The sequence below is a fragment of the Pagrus major genome, chromosome 22, assembly GCF_040436345.1.
Source record: "Pagrus major chromosome 22, Pma_NU_1.0".
Classification (NCBI taxonomy): Eukaryota; Metazoa; Chordata; class Actinopteri; order Spariformes; family Sparidae; genus Pagrus; species Pagrus major.
In genome coordinates, this window is record NC_133236.1 from 19,323,406 (window position 1) to 19,349,434 (window position 26,029).

General features: G+C 43.0%; 1 protein-coding gene across 1 annotated transcript in view; it reads left to right on the forward strand.

Moving 5' to 3' along the window:
- The first annotated feature begins 4,709 nt into the window (after positions 1-4,709).
- Positions 4,710-26,029, forward strand: part of stxbp5a (syntaxin binding protein 5a (tomosyn)) — a 98,707-nt gene continuing 77,387 nt past the window's right edge. Inside the window, exons 1-2 of the mRNA XM_073493114.1 lie at positions 4,710-4,847; positions 7,649-7,746. Of these exons, the coding sequence (XP_073349215.1) occupies positions 4,710-4,847; positions 7,649-7,746 (236 nt within the window). The remainder of the gene's footprint in view (positions 4,848-7,648; positions 7,747-26,029) is intronic.

Genomic DNA, 26,029 nt, shown 5'->3' on the forward strand with positions numbered 1-26,029 from the left:
CTAATGAGATGCATGTAGTATGTATATGACATGATGCATATTCATAATCTGTGCAAACATCTGTGTAATATATGCAAATTTCCATATGTAGGTAGGTGTTTTCACTTCACTCTGCAATCTGCTGTGTAACAATGCCCTTTACCCTCTGCTGCATGTCTTCAAAAAAAAAAGTATATATATACATAATGTATGTGGAATCTATTTTGATTCCTTGTGAATTGATTAATTCAGCCCTGACTGAAATAGTGCCACTACACTCGAGTCATTTAATCGAAGCCAGTGGGTATGAGGCTAATGCAGTGGCTGCTTGATACAGTCAGTCATAGCTGTATAGACGCTCCTGGCTTATCCACCCTTACCTTTGACCTGAGATTAGCACCAGATTAGTGCTCCGCTCATGTGCGTAGCGGCTAATAGATCTGTATGTGCTCAATTTGCATATTTCCCAGGGTTGTTGCATTGAATCATAATGCATAGATAATGGAGAGGGTTGCAGAGCTGGTGATGTAATTGGTCCACATACAGTTTGCCCGAAGAATAAAGTGTACCATAGTGAAAATGTACAGATGAGTGATAAATGAAAAGAAAAACCTGAATGAAGGAGTGGAGAGACGTAGCAAATGGTGGCTCTGTTATGCAGTGGGGGCGGCATTTTGCTGGTATGGTTTGGGTTCACTCGCCCCCTTACAGATGGAAGGGTCACTGCAAATCAATACAAAGTTTTCCCTAATGTTTAAAATGGGGGTTAGGAGGAGGAGGAGGATGGACACTCAACATTCATTTTAGTTTTAGACCATTAATGTATTCATCTCAAGGGACTTCCTGGTTCTGTAAAGATTAATGGGGCACTTTTTAGTTTTGCAGATGGAATTCAAACTCAGAATTTTAATATTGACAATATTAATTCGGTAAAACAAACAGAAATATTTATTCTTTGCATAACTGAATAAACAAGCTGTTCTCAGAGCAAAATAAGGTCCCCAGAACACTGTTTGAAGCTAGAAAGGTGGCAGCACAGGGCTAAGAGCTTCTTTTTAACCCTACAAAATCAAATCATCATCCCTGTTTTACAAATCTTGCCCAAATGAATGCATATAGCCATATCACTATGACTGTAAAGGCGATTTACACCCATGCTGGTCCATCCCCCTCTCTCTTGTCTTTACACTTTGGCCCTTTACAAAAAAAAGAAGAAGAAAAAACACTAATATGGCGCTGGCTGCATGAAAAGCCTTATCAAAGAGCACAAACACAGCAGTCAGACTCAAAACACAACACACACGCGTACACACAATGCAGCCAGATGAATGGGCCCCGCCGCGACACAATGGTGCTAAATTAAATCACTGATGTCAGAGTGGCCCTCCCCTCCCACATCACTCACTCACTCACTCACTCTCACACATGCAAGGATCGACTAATAAGGAGCGCTTTGTTTGCCTTGCGTAATGTATTCTGGATCGGGCGATATCAGTCAGGGTTGGAAGGTGCGTGTGGTCAATTTCAGTTCATTATGCAAAATCAGCGTTGCAACAATTGTTCCCAAGCCAGCCTGATACGATTACTGAATTAATAATTTGCTCCCTGCTCCTCTTCATATCTTTTTGTGCCCTTTTTTACTCAACAGCATCTTCATTTCCTTGACGCATCCTTTACACCGACAAAGGACACACACGCTCATATAATCAGCACTGATTATTATGTGCAGCTATGGCCGGTGTTGAAAATGCCCTTTTTTGGACTTTCGCCAGTTCAGGACCGAGCTGGTATCAGGTGTTGTTAGAAGGAGAGTGCAAACACTGCTATTACTTCCGCTGCTGTGCCCCCGTCCTCGCTGCTGGCGGCAACCTGTCGAAGATGAGCGTGTTAGCAAACAGCCCAAACAGGTGGCAACGTCGGTGTCACTCATGCGCGAGTGGCCTCAGCTGAGCTTGTCAAGGCTGGTACTTTCATCTGTGACCTTATGAACATACACAGATGCACTGAGGTCCTGAACTCAACTAATTTAAGCTCCGAGGGGACACACGACCGAGGATAGAGTTTTGTGAGTTGTGGCAGCTAATCCAGATAGACCACAGCCTGTCAGAGGTACTGAATGAGTATCGCATATCGTAGATTAGATCTTTTTACTCGTTAGGGGCCCAACTGTGAGCTCATGATCTTATTGTCCCCAGCATCACAATACAACCATCTATCTATCGTCTATACCTGCTGATCCTTGGGAGGGCTGCTGTGTGCTAGAGCCTGTCATAGTTTGAGTTTGTGGTTTTGTCATTTCCTGTTTTATTTTGAAGTTATATCCTCCTGTTTCATGTCTCAATTTCTACTTCCTCCCTTTGTCTGTTTTCTTTTACGGCTGTCTGCCCCTCCCTCATGTGTTCCACCTTTGCTATTGTTTTGACCTTGTTTAGCTTTAGTGTTTGGTCCTTGCATTTTGTATTTTGCTCTCGGTTCAGTTGCTTGTCCGCCTGTGTGTCTTGCGTTTGGGTCCCCTTTTTGTTAAATCGTGACAGATCCCGGCTCACATTGGGCAAGAGGTTAGTGTACACCACTGGTCAAGTTAGCAGTCGATCACACACATATAAACAGATGACTTTTTACCCTCACAATCGCATCTGTAGCAATTTAGTGTCACCAAACTTGTGAATCTTTTGGACTGTGGGAGGAAACTGGAGTCCCACGCTGGTAGAAAATAGAAACATCCACACAGTTCTGGATTTGTTTCTGTGAGGCAACTTTGTCAAATACCTGCATCACCATGCCACCCTCCAATAGGTTACATCCACTAGCAATTCACAAACAAGTAGTAATTTATTATTGTTAAGTTTGAATTCAAAGATCATCTACAAACATGAATTAAGGAATACATAGATATTCTCTAGTGTGTGCTGGACACAAGATGTCTCCCTCATCACTGTAAAGTCACTTCTCAGTATATGTGCACTGGAGGCTTTTTGAGTTTACACATCACATTTATGTATGATGAATATTGGACCGGGACCGCCTTCCAAACCGTTTGTGATGTCACAAATCATGCTCACAGGCCCCGCCTATTAAAATCTGATCTTTAATTTACAGCCAGTCATACATCATTCCACACAGCGAAGCTCTAACATTCAGCTGTAGGAAGAGGAACTTAAGGCACATTTTTGTCTGGAGGGGGACTTTAAAGGATTATTATCACAGTCTTTGTTGCAAAGCAAACAAAAAGATTAGCAGAAGCATCACCCTGACGTCTGACGCCAACGAGTTATTCTCGTCATTACACATGACATTATTGCAGCAGAGCCAAGAGAGCCACGGGGCCTCGACATTCATCTTCCAATAAGCACCGCAACACTTTGATAAAAAAGCAGACCGAGCTGGTAAACGATGCAGAACCACCTGTTCTAAATGTCGAACAAAATCTGCAGCAACCGAGCCAGGTTTCAAATAAAGACATGGTGGCCTTTTTTTCTGTGATATCTGATGCCTTCAGGTCGTGTCCGGCTTAGGGGCCTTTCCCCAAACCCATCCCTTCTGAGAAGCTCTTCATTATGAGATGCATGCAGTCACACTTGCAGCTGTGTAAGGGTTCTCCATATGGAGAGGGAGGACGGGGCTCCACCATGAGCAGGAAGAAGCCGTCACCATGGATACTGATAGAGGCATTGCTTGCTCAGCTGTTGGGGTTATTCAATGCACTGGTTACCAAATCAGTTTGCTATATCATCCAACATATGGAGGACAAAGTGACATCACCAGATTTTCTTTGATTTTTTTTTGTGTTTTTGTCTAAACCCAGCATATAAATGTATCTTAAGGGAAACGTGTCACATCCATGCAATGTTTTATCCAATTCTTCAGTCCAGCAAGGCGAAATGTGATGGTCTACCTCCACTTGATGGTTCGAGGTGGCCTTTAATATGGCGAAACAATCCACGCCAGCACACAAACACGGGGAAAAACGCGCAGCGGATGGTGCCGATGGGTGTGCTGGGAAGAATGTCTGACGCTCGCAAACGCTGCAACATCAACAACAAGCATCGCCAGGTGCAGTGGAGCAAAACCTACTATGCGTGAGAGGATGGAGGGAGGGGGGGAGGGAGGGATGGATGGATGGAGAGAGGGGGGCGTTGTCGCTGGGGGCAGATGAAAGAATGAGAGAGAGAAAGAGAGAGAGAGGGGGCTGGCAAGGTGGCGGGATTTGCGTTGAAGCCTGTGCTCTGTCAGACATGCGCAAGAGCGTCAGCAGCAGCAGCAGCAGCAGCATCACCGCCACTGCGCTGCGTTTCCGCCTTGCCTGAGCGGCGCACACAGCCCGAGAGGGGAGGGGAGGGACGCCGAGGAGACGAGCGGAGCCACCGAGACGCAGTGGGGGCACGGCACGGCACTGCACGGCACGGCACGGCACAGCGCGGACTCCGAGCGAATTATACACCGACGCACCAACAACAGCAACCCCATCATCACCAGAAAAAAAAAAAAAAAAAAGACCGACGCGCCGAGGAGCGACCTGTGCGGTGCGCGCCCGAGACTTCCAGCATGGAGACTGCGTTAAATAACAAGCACTAAAAATGTGAGATTATACAGAGGATATATCAGAAGAGAGAGAGAGAGAGAGAGCGTGTGCGTGCGTGCGTGCGTGTGTGTGTGTGAGAGAGGGAGAAAGTGGCTATCCCCTTTATCTTGTGCGGGTGATCTCAATTGTGTGCTCCGCAGTCTGAAAAATGAAGAAGTTCAACATCAGGAAGGTGCTGGACGGCTTGAAAGAGGTGTCCTCCTCCACCCCGTCTGTCCAAGTGGGGCCACAGGAGAACCATCTGATCCAGGAGACCATCCAGTCCGAGCATTTCCAGCTCTGCAAGGTGATGATTTATATTATTTTTATTTTTTTAAATCTACGCCTGTTTTCATTCCCCGATTAATCATCTAGACCTTTATTTATTTATTTATTTATCTATCTATCTTGATCAGTCACAGTTTGCACTGCGCTTATCCCATCTCAGGATACAGCAGGTGCGAGTGAGCGCCACACAATAAATGAATCAATGGGCAGCGCATTTTGCTCCGTAGTCCTCCTTCTAAACTCAACTGAAACGAGCACCCGCCGGCTGGAGGTGTATTTATTTAACGTTTGGTGAGGGTCAGGATCATTAAAGGGGCTCTGTGTGCGCGCCCGATGCATGCTGTGTAGCGTTGCGCATACTGTATGGCGACAGAGCAGTAAACATTTGCAAGTTCCTGAGCGGTTGCATGTGTTGAGGAAATTTGTCAAACCAAGCAGTGATATCATAGGGTGTCATCCCCTGTGGAAATGCGGTCGTTTGCTCTGTGTGTGCTTGGCATGAACTGTCATATCGAGGGGTTGGGCCAAACTGATCCCCTCTTGCATAATCTGCTGGGTTTGGATTAGCAGAACGGTGCTTTATGGTTCATGTGTGTCTCTCTGTGTATGTTTGTGTGTCAGAGAGGCAGAGAGGTTGTCTTTTTTCCTCTATCCCCTCTCGCAGACACACCTCTCACACTCCCCCCCACACACACACACACACACACATGCACACACACACACTACTTTACCCCCAGATCATTGATCCATTGGGGACTGATGGCGCCTGAAGTGAGTGTTCAAAAAAAGGGAAATGGCTCACCCTTCTCTCTCTGCTCCGGCCACGACAACGGATGGGGAGCGAATAAACACTCATGCGATTTACGTACTATGCATGCTACATATGCCCCCCCCCCCCCAAAAAAAATAAAAAAATAAAATCTGTAATGTTCAATCAGGATTTCCCCCAAGTGTGCCCTAATGGTTTGGTGTAGCCTTTTTATAGACACCACTGTGTGCTCGCTATCGATCTCCCCACATGTTTGACCCGTAAAGGCTTGTTTGTGAATTCTTTCCAAGGCTCTTAATGTAAAATTGCTCTATGTCTATGAGGTATTTTCGGGCTGGTGAGGTTGTGTTTCTCATTGCTCTCTTACTTTTAGATCTGCTAGCTACTAGTCATCTCGTTTGAGTCTGTGTGTGCCTCTGGAAGTCAACATCATGATAGTGCGATATGATTGCTGTCGACCATCCAAACACTAACGTAAAGTGTCAAAGGGTTCGGTTAGGTTAAAACCTTATGCTGGGTTAGGGTTGTGTTTTAACCCAAACCTAACCCTTTTGGACCTTTGTACCATGATGGAGTTATATGATTCTTGGTTGTTGTCATACGATTGTTGATCCAAACAGTAAAATAAGATGCAAATGGTTTAGGTCTGGGTTAAAACCTAACCCTAACTCTTTCGTAGAGTTAGGTTTTAACCAAAACCTAACGTTTTGACCTTTTGTAGAGTCATACAATTGTTGTCTGTTTTACAGACACCAACAGCCATCAGGACACTAAAACAAGGTGCTAAATGTTTACGTTTGTGTTAAACCCCAACCCTAACACAAACCCTTTTATGGGGTTGTTGTTAGGGATAGGGTTAGGGTTAGGTTTTAACCCAAAACGAACCCATTTGGACCTTTTCGACCATGATAGAGCCATACAATTGTTGTCCGTTTTAGAGACACCAATAACCAATTTTGTGGGGATTTTTTGCACCTTTTTCATCACTAAAGAGTCATATGATTGTTGTCCAAAGACTAACATAAGGTGCACAAGGTTTTCAGCTTGGGTTAAACCTTAACCCTAACCCCGCAGAAGGCTAAGGATTAGTCAAGATCGAAGGCTAGGGCAGATCAGCTTCTAAAAACTGCAATAATCAGTCTTCAGAAGTAATAAGTCAGAGTGCCTGAAGTCAAAACTAGAAAACTAGATAACACAATCTAGAGTCAAGTCAACACACCTGAGGGCTTAGGGGATATTGTGTTTTACTGGCTAGCAAAAGCAGCTCAGAGATTGCAGGTTTGATTGACACTACAGCCGAAGTATGTCTGCCAGCAGCCAGGCATCTGATTGAAGTCTCTTTGGACAACACTCCATCCTCCTTCCAGCACCTTCACTGTCTGCGTGGACACAAACTCTCTGTAATGTTTCGCTGCGAGGAAGGCAGGTGTCTCTGCTGCACTGAGTGCTTCTTATGTAACGTGCTTTAGCCTTCTGCCGCTAAGCAAACAAATCCAACAGCCCACCACCGGCTGACTGATGCCATAAAGCGAAAGTCACACTCACACAAACATACAGAGGGTGGACAAGGAACAGAAACACCTAACAGTTTAACACAGTCCAATTGAAGACCCTGCAACAAACCGTAGCCAAGTGCTCCTTATGGGTGTGTTTTCCAGGTTTTTTATTTCCAGACTTCAGTGTAATCACGACCTCATGTGGGAGGCAGAAAGAGAAGGAAAACGAGATAAAAAGAGAGAAATGAGTGAGAGAGAGGAAATCTCAAAATAGGCTCATGATTATAAAAGGATCCTGAAATGCAAAGCCAAAAATCCAGGAAAGAACGGGGTAAATGTGCACGGAAAGAGCCTTTTTGTTCCTCTTTTTCATCCTCTCTTGTCCGTGCGATTTCAGGCTTTACATTTCTGTTTCATCACACTTTCCTCATCCATCTGGGACCATTTGTTTACCAAAAAATCATGTGTGTGACATCCTTTGACAAAACAACACCCCTGCTGTGAAATTCAAATTGATATACTCTCTCTAATGCATTCTCTTTTTCCATCTCTCAGACCGTCCGTCATGGCTTTCCCTATCAGCCGTCATCCATGGCTTTTGACCCGGTGCAGAAGATACTGGCCATCGGGACCCAGAGCGGGGCTCTCAGATTGTATCCTTTCAGTTGCCATTGAGCTGTTATAGGTTACTGTGGCCTGCCGCAGCTTCTTTAGGTTCCTGCGTCCCTGGGAGGCAGCAGCAGCAGCAGGTAAGTGAACAGATGTCTGAGGTGCTATAGTCAGATGCTGATGTACACTGCTGGGGTCTTCAGGGTGTTTGTAGAGTTGCCAAAGAAGTTTTGGTCACATTCATCGGTTGCCAGTCACCTTGAGATCAGTATGTGCTTGTGAGATTCGGATTCAAGAATAAACTCTTTGATTTGTCTTTGTCTTTGGGATGGCGGCTGTCCCGACCTACAATCCCGGGGCGTCAGTATTTGACAAATTGGGAATGAGATTAAAAAATCAATTTTCTTATAAGTTGGACCTTGAAAGTTGAGGTAGACAGTTCTTGAGAAAGATACAGATGGTGGACAATTTCAAGGAATAACCAACAAAATTCTTCTACTCTCTGGAACAATCCCAATTCTCCCGAATGTGTTGAATCGATTCACATCTTTTTTATTCTCATCAACCCATTCAACATCCCCTCGTGCCCGGTATTGTACTGTCTCTCCACTCATTCATTCCAGACTTCCATTTGATTTGTCACCCATCTGTAGTTGATTGTTGAGTCTTATTCCTGCATCGTCAAATACTGACACTTTGGGTTGGTATACGGACCGAGTCCACTGGCCAACCCCCAGCAAGTGTTTGTATTTCACGACTTGGGAATAAGACTCAACAATCAGTTATAATTCTCTAGAATGATCTGCTTCAACTTTAAAGGTCCAATTTGTAAGAAAGTTGATTTCTGAGTCTCATTCACAACTCGTCAAATACTGACGCTTTGGGATTGTAAGTCAGGTCTTGCTATCCCAAAGATGAGTTTGGACATCTCACAAATTGGACCTCTAAAGTCCAGATGCTGTCACTTGATAAGAAAATGCTTAAACCATAGACCAAGAAAAGGCTTTACTCAGCATCCATTGAATGCCACATTTTAGCTGCTCTTACCGCCATTACCTCACTGCAGCGCATGAGCTCACATAAGTTAAATCATAAGAAATGTCATTAGAAGTCCACATTTAGCCATTCAGCTTGAGAGAATGAGCGGTTGAAGAAGCTCGTGCTGGCTTGACTGCAGTATGAGGACGTTAACACAAACAGGGACGACAGCTTGCGCTGAAATGGCACCGCGGGGAGTCGTATAGCTTCAGAGAACGCCCGCGAGCTCGCCTGTGTCAGGCTGCTTTTACAGGTCCTCCATGTGTTCTCCTGCCTGTCCGACAACCTTTGCCAGCTCGTTACGGTGTGATGAAGAGCTGTCCTGCTTGGCTGTCCCTCGCTCCCACCTGCTGGCAGCTATGGCTGTGACTCAGTCTCGTTCACCTGGCGCTGGAAAGGTGAGGATATAAACAGAGACGCTCTCAGGGAGAGGAGGATGGAGGTTGAGTCTACAGAGCCATGTCTACCAGACTAATGTATGAGAAGATAGGAGATGAAATCCCTCCTCTGGTAGAAATACTGTGTCTGAGCTGATGCAGGAACTGGTGAATAAGCTTAATGGGGCTTATGTCTTGCTGGCTGCTACATTACTCCTGTGAGCTCCAGGCTGGCTAAACCCACGGTGCAAAAGCAGCCGATAACTGATCAGCGTAGAGATCAAAAATCCTTTTCCGAGATGGGATGAAGTGATTTTGTCTGATGGTTCCTGCTAGCTGAAACTGGTCGCTTTGAAATCGAATGAACAAAGGGATCTCTCTTGTGTTTGAGTGATGTGCATCAGATAGAGTCTTGTCTGAGTCAGAGGAAGGTGAATTGGGAGTCACCCATCTATTCTTTGCTTCTCTTCCTGTGTGATTTGCTATTTAGTCAGCCCTGTCTCTTTATCTGATGACGATGATACCGGCGTGGCACAGATGAAGGCTGAATAATGGAGATTTCATGATTCGTATTTTGTTGCGTTGCCATGTTGCAGCTTTTTTCATAGCTCGCTGTGTTTAAGTTAAAGCTCTAGCAGGTGGTAGATTTTCTGACATCCTTGGACACCTGGACTGATACACATCTCTATCCTGGAGGGCAGTATTTTTGCAGTTAGCGGCAGCTCGCAGCTATCGGTGTCCGTGCATGTTTGTGTGTATGTGTGTTTGTTTGCCTGGCTGGCCTGCCAGGACATTTGGCTGCACCTCTCTCCCATGGAGGATTACAGGAAGTGGCAGATCAAGGGCCTCAGCCTGGCAGCGTGGCAGAGGACTGAGAATTACAGCAGGAGCAGGAGGTGTGCGGATGTGTACGAGCGAATATGCGGGGACATGTCTGCGTGCATGCGAGCGCGAATCCTCCGAGGAGACGGCTGATCCCTCCAGCCACAAAGCCAGTCACTGCTGTGATCCCCCCCAAAACTGTCCCGTGTTTGATGCTCACCACTGACTCTGCTGCTGCTCCCACTGTCCAGCTGGGGAGACGACAATGTCCCTTTGGTGCTGTTTGGAGTAGGGAAAGAGGAGAATAGAGGAAGAGGTTGGCTGGAGAGGACAGGCCCGATCGACGAGGGAGAGCAGACAGGGAATAGAAAGGAAAGAGTGAGAGAGGCAGGCTATCCCCTGCTTCAAGATCTAATGGCCAAGAATAGAATCCTTATTGATCTGTGTGTGGTAATGCACTGAGACAGATATGCCCAAGTGCACACACACACACACTCTCTCTCTCTCTCTCTCTCTCACACACACACACACACACACACACACACACACACACACACACACACACACACACACACACACACACAATGCTGTGAACTGTTTTCTGCATAATATCCCAGCAGCGAAAAAAGAAGTCGTGAGCATTTTGGAAAACAGGTTTCGCTTTGCAAGCAGTCCACGCATATTAGCTCTCCATCGGATTAGCGGTGTAATTTCAAAAATAAGCAGAAGTGCTGTGTTCTCAAATTGCTGAATAAAAAAAAACGCTTTAATGATTTGGGATATTGAGACAAAGTGTTCGTAGTAGAAAGAGGGAGGGCTGCAAGAAGCAGAAGGAACCTTACTCCTTTACTTGTTCTGTTTGTCCTTTATTTCTCGACCAGACAGAGCGAAACTTGTTTTCACTTTCTCCCTTGTATGGCTCAACCCAGACACAAGACTCCTTTGCCATCAGTTTAATGGTGGTACTATTAAACCACATCAGCAGCAGGTTGTTGACACAGAGCGCCGGTATCATAAACTCAGCAACAAGAGACGAAAAAGGTGGGGCTAATTCATCATGATGAGCTGCATCAACCACATAATGTAACGATGTTATGGACCTTCATCAGTGCTGAACAGGATGTTAATTGAGATCCTTCAGCCCCTTGATGAAAAGATTACATTTGCCAAAGCAGACAGCCTTATCTGAGAGGAAACACTTGTTATAATATGTCATAAGAATAAAGAAAAGTCATTCAAATATCCTGCCTCATGCCTAGTAATTAACGGTGCACTATTTTAGTTTCAAACATTCAGAGATTAACCGAAATTAGAATGTGAAGAGATAACAATTTCATGTTATGTCGAAGACATCTATTTATTGTGTTATAGAGATATCCATTCAAGTCATCATGCTAATCAGCTAGCCCCCAGGCTAGTTTGTAACTCAGGAGGTAGTAGTCGGATGGTAAACAACACCAACACTCTCCTGGTTGTTCAGAGCTCCCAGTCCGGGTAGAGTCAGCTAGTAGGACCGCTAGCTGCACAGCTAACTGAGCTAACTAGTTAACGGCAGCTACAGTTAGTGGTTAGCGGCCATTTATCATATATTTTCTGTGCTAAATCGGAAATTTTGCTGGTTTGGGACTGTATTTAATTAAGCTCTTGTTCATTAAAACATCTGTAAACAGGATGTTTACTTGGAAGTCTGGGAAGTTATAATATGTTTTCCTGACACTACAGTGAGGTATTTTGTGGCAATGGTACTTAAAGAATCGAATGTAAACATGAGTTTTGTCCTTAATCGAAAAAAGTCACCACACTTGATGAAATTTATACTCTGCCGGTTCCATTTGTGTGTTAAAGGCAAGCATAATGTGGGCGGAAATCAGTAAATTTTCTCAGAGCACCGTGTAATGGAAAGCTCTGTCACTCCCTGACAGAAATCATGGTGCTCGGACCTCATTGGATGATTTTGGCAGCTTACTGCCATCAAACCAGACTCATTTCCGTGTGTGTGTGTTTGTGTCGTGTGTGTGCGCGCGTGTTTGCCGGGTGGTCTGCAGCTGAGTGTGTAACAATGCGGCGGCTCACTGGAGAGACGGCTCTTTACTGGTGGTGGCCAGGAGAGATGGCAGCACTATAACTCAGAGACGCCGTGTGAGCCAGCAATAGATCAAATTGTCACTCCATGCTCTGCCAGATTATCTCATCGGCAGGTGCAGGACATCATAGGACACACACACGCACACATGCACAGTTATTATTTTGGGGATAAACATCTGGAGATGGCAGAGCTAACACACACATATGACTGTAGAGGACGAATACAAATGTTAAATACTGTATGTGTGCTGACTTACACAGAAGGGCAAATGTTTGCAAAGAGAACTTTGTACCAGTGATAATACATTCACTCAGGTACTGTACTTAAGTACAGTTATGAGGTACTCATGCTTTAGTTGAGTATTTCCATTTTCTGCTACTGTATAAGTCCACTCCACTACATTTTGGAGGCAAACATTGTACCTTTTTACTCCACTACATATAGTTGATGACTTAAGTTACCGAGTTACTTTGCTGATTACATGCTGCATCAGAGCCAAAGACGAACATTTACAAATGAATTTATTTCATCAACAATCAGATAATCATTTTTTCTTTGCTTTTACCAGGCAGGAAGGTAATCTTAAAAGTAACTAGTAACTTAAGCTGTCAAGCAAATGTAGTGGAGTAAAAAGTACAGTCAAGCACCCTGGATTTGAACCTGCACAGTACTCAAAGAACTTGTTTGTTGAGTTTTTTGTTCACAGTTTCCACTGACGGAATGTAACTGAGTACATTTACTCAAGTACTTCAGTACAATTTTGAGGAGGTTTTGCTTTCCATCCCCTGCTGCTTAATACTTCCACTCCACTGCATGTTGGAGGCGAGTATTGTACCTCTTACTCCACCACATTTATTTGATTACTTTAGATGCCAGTTGCTTTGCACATTACATGCAAACGTGTATATATTTACTTTTGATTCTTAAGTATATTTAATGTCAGGTACTTTAAGACTTTCACTCAAGTACTATTCATATTGGTGACTTTCACTTTTACCAAAGTACTCAAGTATGACTTCTGAGTACTTCTTACAACAGTGTTTTGTACACACACATCCACACACACATGCTCTGCAATAACTGCTGCCGTAGCACAGATTGACTCTGACATATCTTCATCATCAGTCTTCATTCTGATTCACTCAGTAGCCTCTGAGCTTTGTCTCCAGTCACAGGAGAACCTTACCGAGCTCCCCGACCGGCCGACTGATTGGAATCATTTAAAGTGTTGAAATAGAAATCTCAGCTCAGCAGCAGCGGTTGGAATTTCATTGTTATTTTACATACATATGAAAGCGTTCAGTTGCGGCTCACAATCACTAGAGAGCTTCACAGCATGTGCACATTTCTCTTTTGAACGATTTTCAATGTATGTGAGAAATTCCCGAAGGATTCTGATGTGATATAAGCTCATGTTTCACAGAGTAGTTCACAGATGCCTCTAACGGCATACTGACTGTATATAATTTATACATCTGCGATGATGGTAATGGATTTAGATAGCAAAGAGTGATTACAGTCACTCTCTGGCTTCTTCAGTATCTTCAGAGACAGTGGTGAAAAAGGGCTCGTGTGGAGCTCTGTTTTCAGGTCACAGATCATTTGCGTATTCATTTATTCTTCTATCTGTTTTCTTGCATCTTTATTCTCTCGACCCCCCCCCCCTTGCTTTCTAGCCAGTTGCGGGCCAACTCTTCTAGATGGCTCTCCATAGTGCAGACCAGGCCTGGGGTTGTGTGTTTGTGCTCAGTTATGCAATGTGCCGCTGCAAAGACGAGGCCGACTGAGACAGCAACAGTCTCATCAAAGGAGTTAAGCTGCTGCCGCCGCCGCCACCACTGTGTTGTGCACAGTATGTCGAGCATCCATGTGTGATGAACGCACGCATCTGTTTTCATTTACCATAATGCAACCGGTGATGACTTCGAGGAAAATTCATCACTGCGTCACAAGTTAGCAGGGTAGCTAGTAGTAGCATATGGGGGATGAAAGAGGAGAGGTATCACACGAAATCAAGCGGGATTAGTATCTCATCGCCAGTTGACCTCATTTTACTTTTCACACAAGTGGGACAAGGATTGGGGAGCAGGAAGAAGAGAGAATAGCTTGAAATGAAGTATTGCAATCCGATTGAGAGAGTTGAATGGTGTGCGTGTGTGTAAAGAGCTGCTGGTACTGTTGTGTCGGCCAGATGGTGTTTAAAAAAAAAAATGGTTAAAAGTAGTGTGCGTGGTGAGGTCACCAGAGAGCTGCAGAGATGTGGCTTTCATGTCAGTTTGGTGCACGTCGACTTTACACCATTACTGGAACAGAAAGTGTGTGTATGTGCCTGTGAATGTTTGTGTACCTGTTCACTGTAGTGAAGTACTCTTAATAAAAGACCCCTTGTGTACCTGGTTTCATCTTTCATGCTCTCCAAAAAGCACTCAGCTTCTTCTGTTCTATCGGTTCTTAGAAATGGAAAACGAATTTTGCTGCATCAGTAGCACAACAATGTAGCTGCCGCTTCCCTCTGTCCAATATCCTGACAGTGTGTCCTGCTTAAGTCCTTTAGCCTTGACAAGTCCCAAATGGGATCCGGGTTTAGGATGATTAAAGTTGTGCTGCCATGTTGCTCCTCTTTAATAATTTAGTGTACATTTAACTCCAGCTTTTACTCCCTGTGCTCCCTGCCCCTTATATCCGCCAAGTGTTAGCTCTGCGTGTCTGTTTGCATGTTGAAGTGAGACGTATGACTTGAAGGTTTGTTACGCTTTGCCAGCTCGCTAATGGAGAATGTGCACATACAGAAAAAAAAAAAACATCAATGCTGAGACATCTACAGCCTTTCTTCCTCCAGTGAGTCATCACAATTCAAGAAGCGATGAGATATTTTTGTTCACTAGAAAGTAATGTTATTGGAGGACAAGAGATCTTGATGACCTGGAGAAAGGTTAACAGCGAGGGCCGCTGTCGGGGATGAATACTAAAGACGTTTTGTCCAGAACAGAGTGTGCTTTTGGCCCCGTCATCAAGGTTTTTTGTAAATTGGGTACAACATTTAACCAAAGCTCCATTTAACATTTATTTAAGCTTGATATAGAGGGAAATAATGAATGTTCAGAAAGCGCCGTCTGCATAGAAAGCAAGCTGTAGACTAGTGTGTATGTGTGTGCGAGATACAGAGCAGCAATGACAGAGAGGTCACCAACCTGTGCACTAATTTTTCCCAGCAGACGACAGGCAACGCTTGAGTGGCTTCATCGTAAATACACAGTGTCATCCGGGCTGCAGAGAATAAATTGGTTCACATTTGTACGCATACACTCAGAGGGCGTGCCCGCTGCACCCGTTGATGGTTGGCTCTATTCTGACTGCTTGTGGACGAGTGACAGTGTTTTGACCAGCCAAATTATACAGCATTTGCTGCTCTGGGATTGCTCATGATGTTTTGAAGCGCTAATTAGATAGCATTTTAATGAAAGTAGGCACCGAAATAGCAAAAATGACTTTCAAACAAGATATGGGACCCCGATGATGGATGCCGCAGTTTTGTATGCATTGTTTTAAATACAGTATGTGTCATCTCAGATAGAAAGTGTTGAGAATAGCGATGTTTATGTAAGTTGGCGGTGGAAATGGAGAAGATTGCCTCTCGGCCCCGCTTGTGGCAGCTGACGGTGAACACAAAGAAGCTAAGCAGAGAATTTGACCAATTCTTTATTGAGAAAGCTTTCCAGTTTATTACAACTTGAATCTCGTTCTCATATCATTCCTTATTTTTTTGTTGTTCTTGATTGATGCGATTTGAGATTACAATGGCATTGTTCAACAAAAAAGGTCTGAAAAGGCAAGGAATAAGAACTTATGCAATTTCATTTATTCAGCCGGTAGTGACTTGCTGACTTCATTTTCAAGTGAGTCTAGAGTTGAGGGTATCTTATTTGTTTCTGTAATTTGCCTTACAACAACCTGTACAGCTGTGTCAATCTCATCCATGCTTGTGGCCATTTTCCATGGCTACTTTTCATGATTGTAGCTATGTAACTGGTTAGCTAGGTATACAGCTGCTAGCCGGGTAACTAGCTAGCTCGATAACTATGTAGGACGATGACTTCAAGAGTTTTAATTCTGAGTACAAAGCTCTTAGAGCGAGGATGAGAGGCCTGTTGGCAATATGATCAAAATGCATCCCCCTTGATAACCTGCCACCGCCCCCAACTGTTTACCTTTTTATAGAATGTGATGTATTTTTTAATAGAAAGCGTTCTTCTGAAAAGCCTTGAGGATATCAGGTGTTGTGGTATAAATAGCGACAAAGTCGAAACAGTCGAGGTGGATGACTGGGTGACACACAGGACTCTCACCTGGGCGATTTGGCTTCATATACCAAGTCAAACCTCATGTTGACTTGTAATGTTTAGACTTATCGGTAGTTGATCATTTTCATTTATTTTCATTTATTTCTGTGGTGAGGAAGAGGTCAAGGTTTGGGTTCAAACTGATCTGTTGAGAGGACCTCTGGGTCGTACAGTCATGGACCTTTTCATGCTCCGCTAGAGGCATTGACTACTCGCCAGTCATTGCACAGTAGTACTAACCAATCACAGTGCATTGGGGGGTGGGGGTTGGGGGGGTCGGAAAAACTGTCTTCCACTTTAATCTAACCATTTTTTGTGTAGTATTCTTGGAAACAGACTTGCTGCACCCCAAGGCCTGCACCTCCTCAGCAGTGACAACCAGGGACACATGGCGCCGTCAGCCACTTTTGATTTATGACAGCCTTTCCTTCACACAACTGCCTTTTCAGCATCGCTGGGGCCACTTGTGAGGACCATGTACCTTCTGTATTGATTCTCATTCATATTAGTCCCGGTCAATATGCTTCTCTACTGTATCAGCGCTCTCATGAGGATTTGACCGCTGTCCGGTCCCCACACCACAGAGGTGCCTTATCATCAAGAGTCAAGTTTCCAAAGTAAATGAGCCTGTGCACTTTATTGAACTGGTTTGACGTCACGGTGCACGGCGGCCTGATTCAGGAGTTATGGTATGTGTACATTAGCATGTGGTAACACTATACCTCCTATTGATTTCAAATTGTGGTTCGTTTGTGCGTCTGAGGCTTTCATTATCATGACACTTTGGTGAACCCCCCGAGGATTAAATGCTTCTAAAGTCGAGCTAATAGCAATTTAGTTGCAACTGTCAAAACTAAAACAAACGATGCAGGTTGCCCTTTGCCTATAAATAAAGCCGTGTTAGGCAGATTGCCAAGTACTTGTGTTTTGCGACTTGCCCTGAGCAGATTATGGCATGTATGGATAGCTCTCGCTTGTCCACTGATATAAATATCGCTTCCTCATACATGCTGTAAATCCAGCGTCTCAGTGAGATGTCACTGTCATGTATCAAATTGTACATGACAGCGACAGAGAGCTCGTCGTATGAGATCAATTCAAATGCATTTTTGAGGTTTAATGAGAATATGATGCCTTCAGTGTACACAGTACTGGATTGTTGAGCACGTGTTTGTCCACAGGTCTAGCTTTCTGTGATTCCTGCTGTCTAGTCGAGACAGAATTTAAATGCAAGGCTAGTTTTGTGTCGGAAAACGTCATAACCGAGTAACTGTTTATTCTCAAGGTGACCCGACTGACTCGAATTGAAAACGCTGCATTTGATGAGCTAAAAATAAGCTGAAGATAAAAGAGCGTCTTCTCAGGTGCTTGTTTGGATATAGCATTAGTGTCTGTACCTGACACTTGGAGGTTTAGCTTGGCATTGTTGTTTAAGTGAAGTGTGGCAGGGTTGAGTATAACCATTGCTGTCAGGTTGTGGCATGGTCCCTGTGGTGCTCGTAAGGGGACTGGCTTACAGAATCCTCTGTGAAGCAACAGAGATTTTGTCGTCTCGTTTTTCTCCGTGCCCTTCATGTGACCTCTAGATCTCCAGAGGGCCACACAGCTTAAATAACTGTGAAGTATTCCCCCTTCTTGTATTCTCTTTCTTTACTGCATCTCCTGTTTTACCACATGCTGTTTTTTTTATAAAATCCCCTTTCTATAATTTTCAATCCCAGGGATATAATTGTTGAGTTGTTTTAGGGTTGTGGGATTTTTCTAATGGGATTTACTGATTTTTTTGTGTTCCCTGGTGCCCCTGCTGATTCCCTGCAGCTCATTATTTTTGTGTTTCTCCTGTAGGTAATCCTCTACTTTGTCTCAGGGGGCTGTGCTCTCTCTCCATTTTAATGCTTCATATATTTCCTTATCATTTGTTTCAGTAACCTTCTCCTCTCCCAAGTGCCTTATTCAAACATACAGAGATTAATGTTGCAAGAGGTTATGTGTATAATAATGTTCACCACATGCACTTCGTTACCTACCACAGTCATGATGATCTTTCACATAACACATAGGCGGTATTATTATGATGATTATGTTCATATGATAAATCATGACAGAGCTTTTTCTTCTTATTAATGCACATTTACACAGCGAACAAAATAACATTACATAACGTAACATTACAAATCACAACATAACAACAAATCATAACATGACATAACATAACAAATCATAACATCACATAACAAATCCTATCATAACATAACAAAACATACCATAACATAACATAACATAACACAACATAACATAACAAATCATAACATCACATAACAAATCCTATCATAACATAACAAAACATACCATAGCATAACATAACACAACATAACATAACAAATCATAACAAATAATAACATAAGAAATCATAACATGACAAATCATAACATGACATAACATAACAAATCCTAACATAACATAACAAATCATAACATGACATAACATAACCTAACAAAACATAACATAACAAATCATAACATGACATAACAAATCAAAACATAACAAATCATAACATAACAAATCATAACATGACAAATCATAACATAACATAACAAATCTTAACATAACAAATCATAACATGGCATAACAAATCATAACATAACGTAACAAATCATTACATAACATAACAAAACATACCATAGCATAACATAACACAACACAACATAACATAACAAATCATAACAAATAATAACATAAGAAATCATAACATGACAAATCATAACATGACATAACATAACAAATCATAACATGACATAACAAATCTTAACATAACATGGCATAACAAATCATAACATAACAAATCTTAACATAACAAATCATAACATGGCATAACAAATCATAACATAACATAACAAATCATTACATAACATAACAAATCATAACAAAACAAATGATAACATAACATAACAAATCATAACATGACAAATCATAACATAACATAACAAATCCTAACATAACATAACAAATCATAACATGACATAACATAACCTAACAAAACATAACCTAACAAATCATTACATAACATAACAAATCATAACATAACAAATGATATCATAACAAATCATAGCATGACAAATCATAACATGACATAATAAATCATAACAAATGATAACATAACATAACAAATCATAACATGACAAATCATAACATAACATAACAAATCATAACATGACATAACAAATCATGACATAACGTAACAAATCATTACATAACATAACAAATGATAACATAACATAACAAATCATAGCATGACAAATCATAACATGACAACAAATCATAGCATGACAAATCTTAACATAACAAATCATAACATGACAAATCATAACATAACATAACAAATCATAACATAAAACATAACATCACATAACAAATCATGACATAACAAATCATAATATGACAAATCATAACATGACATAACAAATCATAACATAACATGACAAATCATAACATGATGTAACATAACAAATCTTAACATAACAAATCATAACATGACATAACAAATCATGACATAACAAATCATAACATAACGTAACAAATAATTACATAACATAACAAATCTTAACACAACAAATCATAACATGACATAACAAATCATAACATAACGTAACAAATAATTACATAACATAACAAATCTTAACATAACAAATCATAACATGACAAATCATAAAATTACGGAAGCCCTAAAGGGCCATGCATTCATACATTTTATTTCCTCCGTTTTCCCGTGATAACGAGTTAATTTCATTTTTTTCTTGAGATCTCGAGTTATTATCTCGAAATAACAACTGCCTATATAATTAATTTGGAAACATCATTCAGTGTAGCAATGTCAGAGGAGCAGGAGCATATTGATCACCGCGTCACATATCTTTTCAATCAAGGCCTGACACAGGCTGAAATAGCATTATGCCTTGCTATTACAGTTAATATACACATTAGTATGCGTAATCTAAAAAGATGGTTAGCAAGGCTTCAGCTATATCGGCGGCGCAATCTAAGTGAGCCTGATGTCGTCGTTAACTACATAGCTGACCAGCTACGAGGTCCCGGGCATCTCCATAATCTCAGGCCTATCATATCACAGTCATTATCTCGAGATCTCGAATTAATTATATCGTTATCTTGGGAAAACAAAGTTTCATTATCTCGAGATCTCGAGAAAATTATCCCGTTATCTCGGGAAAACGGCAGTTGTTATTTCGAGATAATAACTCGAGATCTCGAGAAAACAAATGAAATTAACTCGTTATCATGGGAAAACGGAGGAAATAAAATGTATGAATGCATGGCCCTTTAGGGCTTCCATATAAAATGACATAACAAATCATAACATAACACATCACTACATAACATTACAAATCATAACATGACATAACATAAAATATAACATCACATAACAAACCATGACATAACAAATCATGACATAACAAATCATAACATAACATAAAACATAACATCACATCACAAATCATGACATAACAAATCATAACATAACATAACATAATAATGTGAAAGCACTCTTTAGCCTGCCAGCCTGCACCATTGCCTCTCTGATCCATTGGCTTCTTAGATTCTTTTCTGCTCATCAACATGTCGTTCAAGGTTGTTTGCTGTGATATTGTTATGTATCAATTAGTCAGGTATAGTATAGTGTTCTACTTCAGGATAAGATTGCACCATTGCAGCAAACCCTTTCCAGAGCTGCTGAGCCAGTTCTGGTTTAAAGGCGTACAGGCGACAAACCCTGAGCACCTAATGGCCACGGGCTGTGTAAATGGTTGGTTATGACCTTACTAAAATCTAGACGCTCTGTCTCTGTCTGCAAGATCCTCTGTACAGGCACACACACACACACACACACACACACACACACACACACACACACGCACACACACACACACACACACACACGCACACACACACACACGTAGAAGGAAAGACAGAGAGGTTCCCAAGGTACCAGACCTTGAGGAATTGCCTGTCACCGTGTTTGTGTGTGCTGAGATGTGGGTGTATGTGTGCACCAAGGCTCTTGCAGACAGAGACAGAGCTGTATGTGATTTCAGCTGCATACATACAGCAGTCGATGTCCTTGCCTGTGCTTCGATTTTTTAAGTGTAGTTAGCCTCGGAGATGCCTTAATGTGTGGCAAAACGTTCATCCAGGTGAACCATCTGATCTCACAGATGCACACATTTTTCTACAGCTGTATTCTTTGTCCCAGATGTACTATAGTATTACACAATTTGAGTCCGACTGTTCTATTTCATGCTTTTTACCTTCTTCGCTAAAGGCTAATTTCAACATACTCAACTAAACCAACTCCAGCTGGAGAATATTAGTGTCTCTGTCAGCTGCAGCTAACAAGCTTATACTGCAAGTGTGGCCATGTGGGTAATGTTGCTTATAGGCGTATTATGGAATACATACCGTAACCACATTTTTCACTTGCTGCTGTTTTAACTGCACTAAATCCCCTCAGGCTGAGATAAAGACTTGGCGCATTTACTGTACTCAATGTTGCACATTAAATGTTCGGTAGTGTTTGTGCACAAGCCGAACTAAGTGCTTACAATATTTACCTAAAGATAATATTTGGCACTGCCATTTCTTTCACTCGCGGCTCTGTTCTACCAACAAAAATATCTCTCACCGAGGTGGACAGACCTCTGAAACAGCATTTTTTAAGTAGTTTAACACTTCCTTTCAGGCTGTCCCCACCTTCTATGCACGTGTAAAAAAAATTAACCAAAGAGGAGTGGGGTACTGGTGGGTATTAGCTCTCCCAGTAACAGCGCCAGGCTATGAAGCCAATTTGACATTGTGGCCAAATTGTATAATTACAACGTCACCTCATCCAGGTAATTTTATACCAGAGAAGTCGATAATTTTTGGCTTCATGCACCACAGAGCAGCATTAATAGGAGTGATTGGGGCCCCGGCTCTGACGCTGTATCCAGAATGTCCCTGAGCAGATTCATGGTAGGACTACCAAATGTGCATGCTATTTTCCAGCACTTAAGTGCAGAAAAGAGCCCTATTGGCATGGGAAGGGTATTTCCTGTGGACCACTAGTAGTTTGTAATAATTGCGGAGGAAAAGTGATCTTAATCCTATGTGAATCTGCCATGTCTGTAGTTTGTAAAGTAAAAATTCCGCCACATATTGCCTACCATATTTCGCCAAAGACAGAGTTCATGCGTTAATATTAGTCCCGTGCGAATTGGCATGTGGGTGATTTGGAGTTGTATTTCCTTTAAAACCACTGTTTTCTGTTGTTAGACACCAGAACAAGTAAGACAGACAACAGCTGCAGTGGGATCGGCCATATTGATGACATGAAAAGATGACAGAGAAGGTCAGAAGCCTCAAAAGGTTGTCATATTCAAGTACAGCCACAAAGCATCCGTTACGTGATCTAGAGACTCAACTGCAAATTATCTTAATAATGTGGCTTCTGAAAGTTGATGTTACACGGAGCCTTACATACATGATACAAGATAATGTCAGTGAATAGGAGTAAAATACAGACCCTGCCTAACCCGTGTGAATGCTCCACACAAAATACGAACAAAGGCCATAATTTCAAAATCACAGAAGGTCCCTTGGTAAAACTCGTCCCTTGTGAATAGGGCTAAGGTTAGCGATAAGGTTAGCGACTACCTTCTGACCATAGTGGAGCATTTAGCAGCTAAAGAGCCAGATATTTCCCTCAGGAGTTGGTGGAGACCAAAAACAGAGCTAAAGGGAGATGCTAATGTGAAAGCTGATGGTCTGTATCTGCTATCTTAACTGTTCACTAGCAAGTTCACCATATCGACATTAAAAAGTGATAATATGTAAGCTTTGTTAATCTATATTTTTGAGAAACCTTCGACATGTCTGTTACACCGCAATGCTCGCTTCAATCACGGCACCTGTTGACAAAGTGTGTGTGCGCTGAGCTGAACCCACAGATGATCACTTTTAGTGTAAACACAGCTGAATGCAGGTTGATCACAGCTTGCCATTTACTTTGTCTCCGTTGACTGACAGCCCCTGGTCCTGCAGTGTTCCTGTACTTCCTCCTCTTGCTGACAGTGGCATTGCAAAAAGCTCAAGAAAGAGGGCTCCAAATATCCGCTCAGTGACTTTAAACCTCACTGCTGCCAGCCTAAATAGATGACATTTTGTAATGGACGTTGCTTGAATAAAGCCACTGTCTTGGACTAAGTTTAGCCGACCTAGGCTGTGATTGTGCCCGGGACGTGGCAGCACATTTGCTTGTCAGGAGCTGTGCAAATCTTGACGTTTGCCTTCCTCTGCCCTGCTGGTAGCCGCGATGATATTTATCCTCCTGTTGCTCCTCTGTATGCTGCCCTTTAGCATGCCGTCGTGCTGTGCTCCTGCAGGGAAGACACACACGTGTCGCATGACGTGATGACTCAGGCTTTAATGCCCTGCCACATGGCTGTCATGCGCACAGCCCTCCCCCCCATCCTCAGCTTTCAGCCTGTCGGTGTGTACGATATAGGCCTATATTTAAGTCTGCCTGTTTATGTCCGGCATGTGTGTCTGTGTGTGGAACGTGACTGGCCGAGGGGCTGTTTGTGCTTTTCCGTCTGATTGAAGCAGAATGTGGATTACGTTGTGATGTGAAATGTGGGAACGGCGGGGGAGGGGCAGAAGGGTTGACACAGACATCTCAGGACTTGAGGGGACGTTCGGGGGAGGAGGGGGGGGGAGAATAAGAAGGGAGTTACACTTTTGTGCAGAGACTAAGCTCTATGGTACATTGTGTCTGTTTGCTTTAGCATCATCCAGAGCCGGAGCTGGCACACTCAGCAGGAAAGAGTGTGCGCTGTGTGAACACCGGAGACTTCTAGAATAGTCAACACGGTGCAGGTCTGCGAGGATACAAATACCTGAAAGGGCTGCAGAGTTGTCCTTGGTTTGTCATTCAGAGAAGGCCTGTATCCCTGCAGCTATAGGAGACAGGAGGGAAAGCAACAGGAGGAGTGGAGGGATGAAATCACTGCGGACTGACGAAGTTGCGTCTAAGTTTAGAAAAGTGAAGAGGAGGAGGAGAAATTAGAAGGAGATAAAGTGTGCTGTAGGAGTGTCTGCATATGGAGGGGAGCCAGAGTGGTCGCAGCCATTCATCTGTGTGACTCAGAGCCCTGGTGTTGTGTGGGAAGGGTTTGCAGGGACTGGAAGGGCAACAATTGGCTGCCGACCCACCTGTAATCAGACCGCTGTCCGAGCAGAAGCCGCCACACGTTGGATGCTTGCCCGCTGTATGAGCAGGATGAAATGTCAGACCCCTGGGAGGTGGGAGACGCCCACTATTTCTCACCCAGCACACGGAGCACTGCAGATCCCCCCCCCTGTCTCCACTAAACCATATACAGAGCATCCTTTGTTTTTTGCATTTTTCCCTCTTTGATTCATAACAAGGACGGCCTGCGAAGGAAAGGACAACCTTGCAGCTTGTGCATCGCCGTTCTCATTTCAGCGATGAAGCAGCTAATTTGTTTGATAAGCCTGAACCCCCTCGCCATCTCCCAGACACCAGCGGGAGTGAATGATGAACACGCAGTGCGAGAGGTCTCAGCTAGCCGTGCCACTAGGCCCCCATTAAGGCTCGATTGGGGTCTATCGGCGTGATTTCTCTTCCTGTCTGGTGCTTGGCAACGCTTTCGCTTTCACATTAGATGCGGGTGCCGATGATTGCTGATAACACGGCGAGGGAGGACAACGCCGAGCGCATTAACCCTCGCTGGCAGTGCCGCAGACCTGACAACATTAGCATCCAGATAACACATGCTGTTAACCCTTTCACTGACAGTCAAATCACCGACCATGAAACAAGGGGTTGCTGTTAATGTGATTGGCTGTAGAAAGAGTGTTTATGATTGTCTTAGAGGGAGAGATTTCACATTCCACCTCGCTGTCTGTAGGCAGTTCTCAGTGCACCGATCAGCAGCTGGCCTTAGTGCCCATTTTTAGAATCTGTTGCTGCATTGCCATGCATTTTTAATGGCTAAGGCCATCGTAGCAGGCTTTGTTCTGCGTGTGTGTGCATTTACTGTATGTGTGTGTCTCTCGTGAGCCTTCATGGACATTGTGTATGTATGAGGTAGCTTGAGCTCCAGTATGTAGAGAAGGGGCCAGGTCAGTGGGTGCAGTTGTCTACTGTATGTGTGTGTTTCTGTGTAAGCCTCCATCAGCATATGTGTACATTTGTATGCGAGCGTCTGTTTCCATTTGTGTTTGTACACCGTTTTGTTTGCTAACAGTGATTTGGACACTAATGTGATGCGACAGCTTTGGGCCTCAGACACACTGCCTGAATCATTCTGAATAAGACCTGTGGGGCTCAGATTCCCAGAGGTCTCCCTATTAATGCTTCCATGGCTCCTGTGCATCTCTGCAAAATTAATTTGATGCCCCAGCCAAAGCCTAAAATAACCAGGAACTATCCAAAATAGAAGACAAAGCACATGGAACCAAACATTTTGCAGAATCATTTTGTGTGTTTTGTTTTGAATAATATCATCCACCTCGGTTCTGTTATGCTTATATTCCTTAAAGCTGAAATTCTTAGCAATGAATAGGTCGTTAATAATATTTGCATTCATTT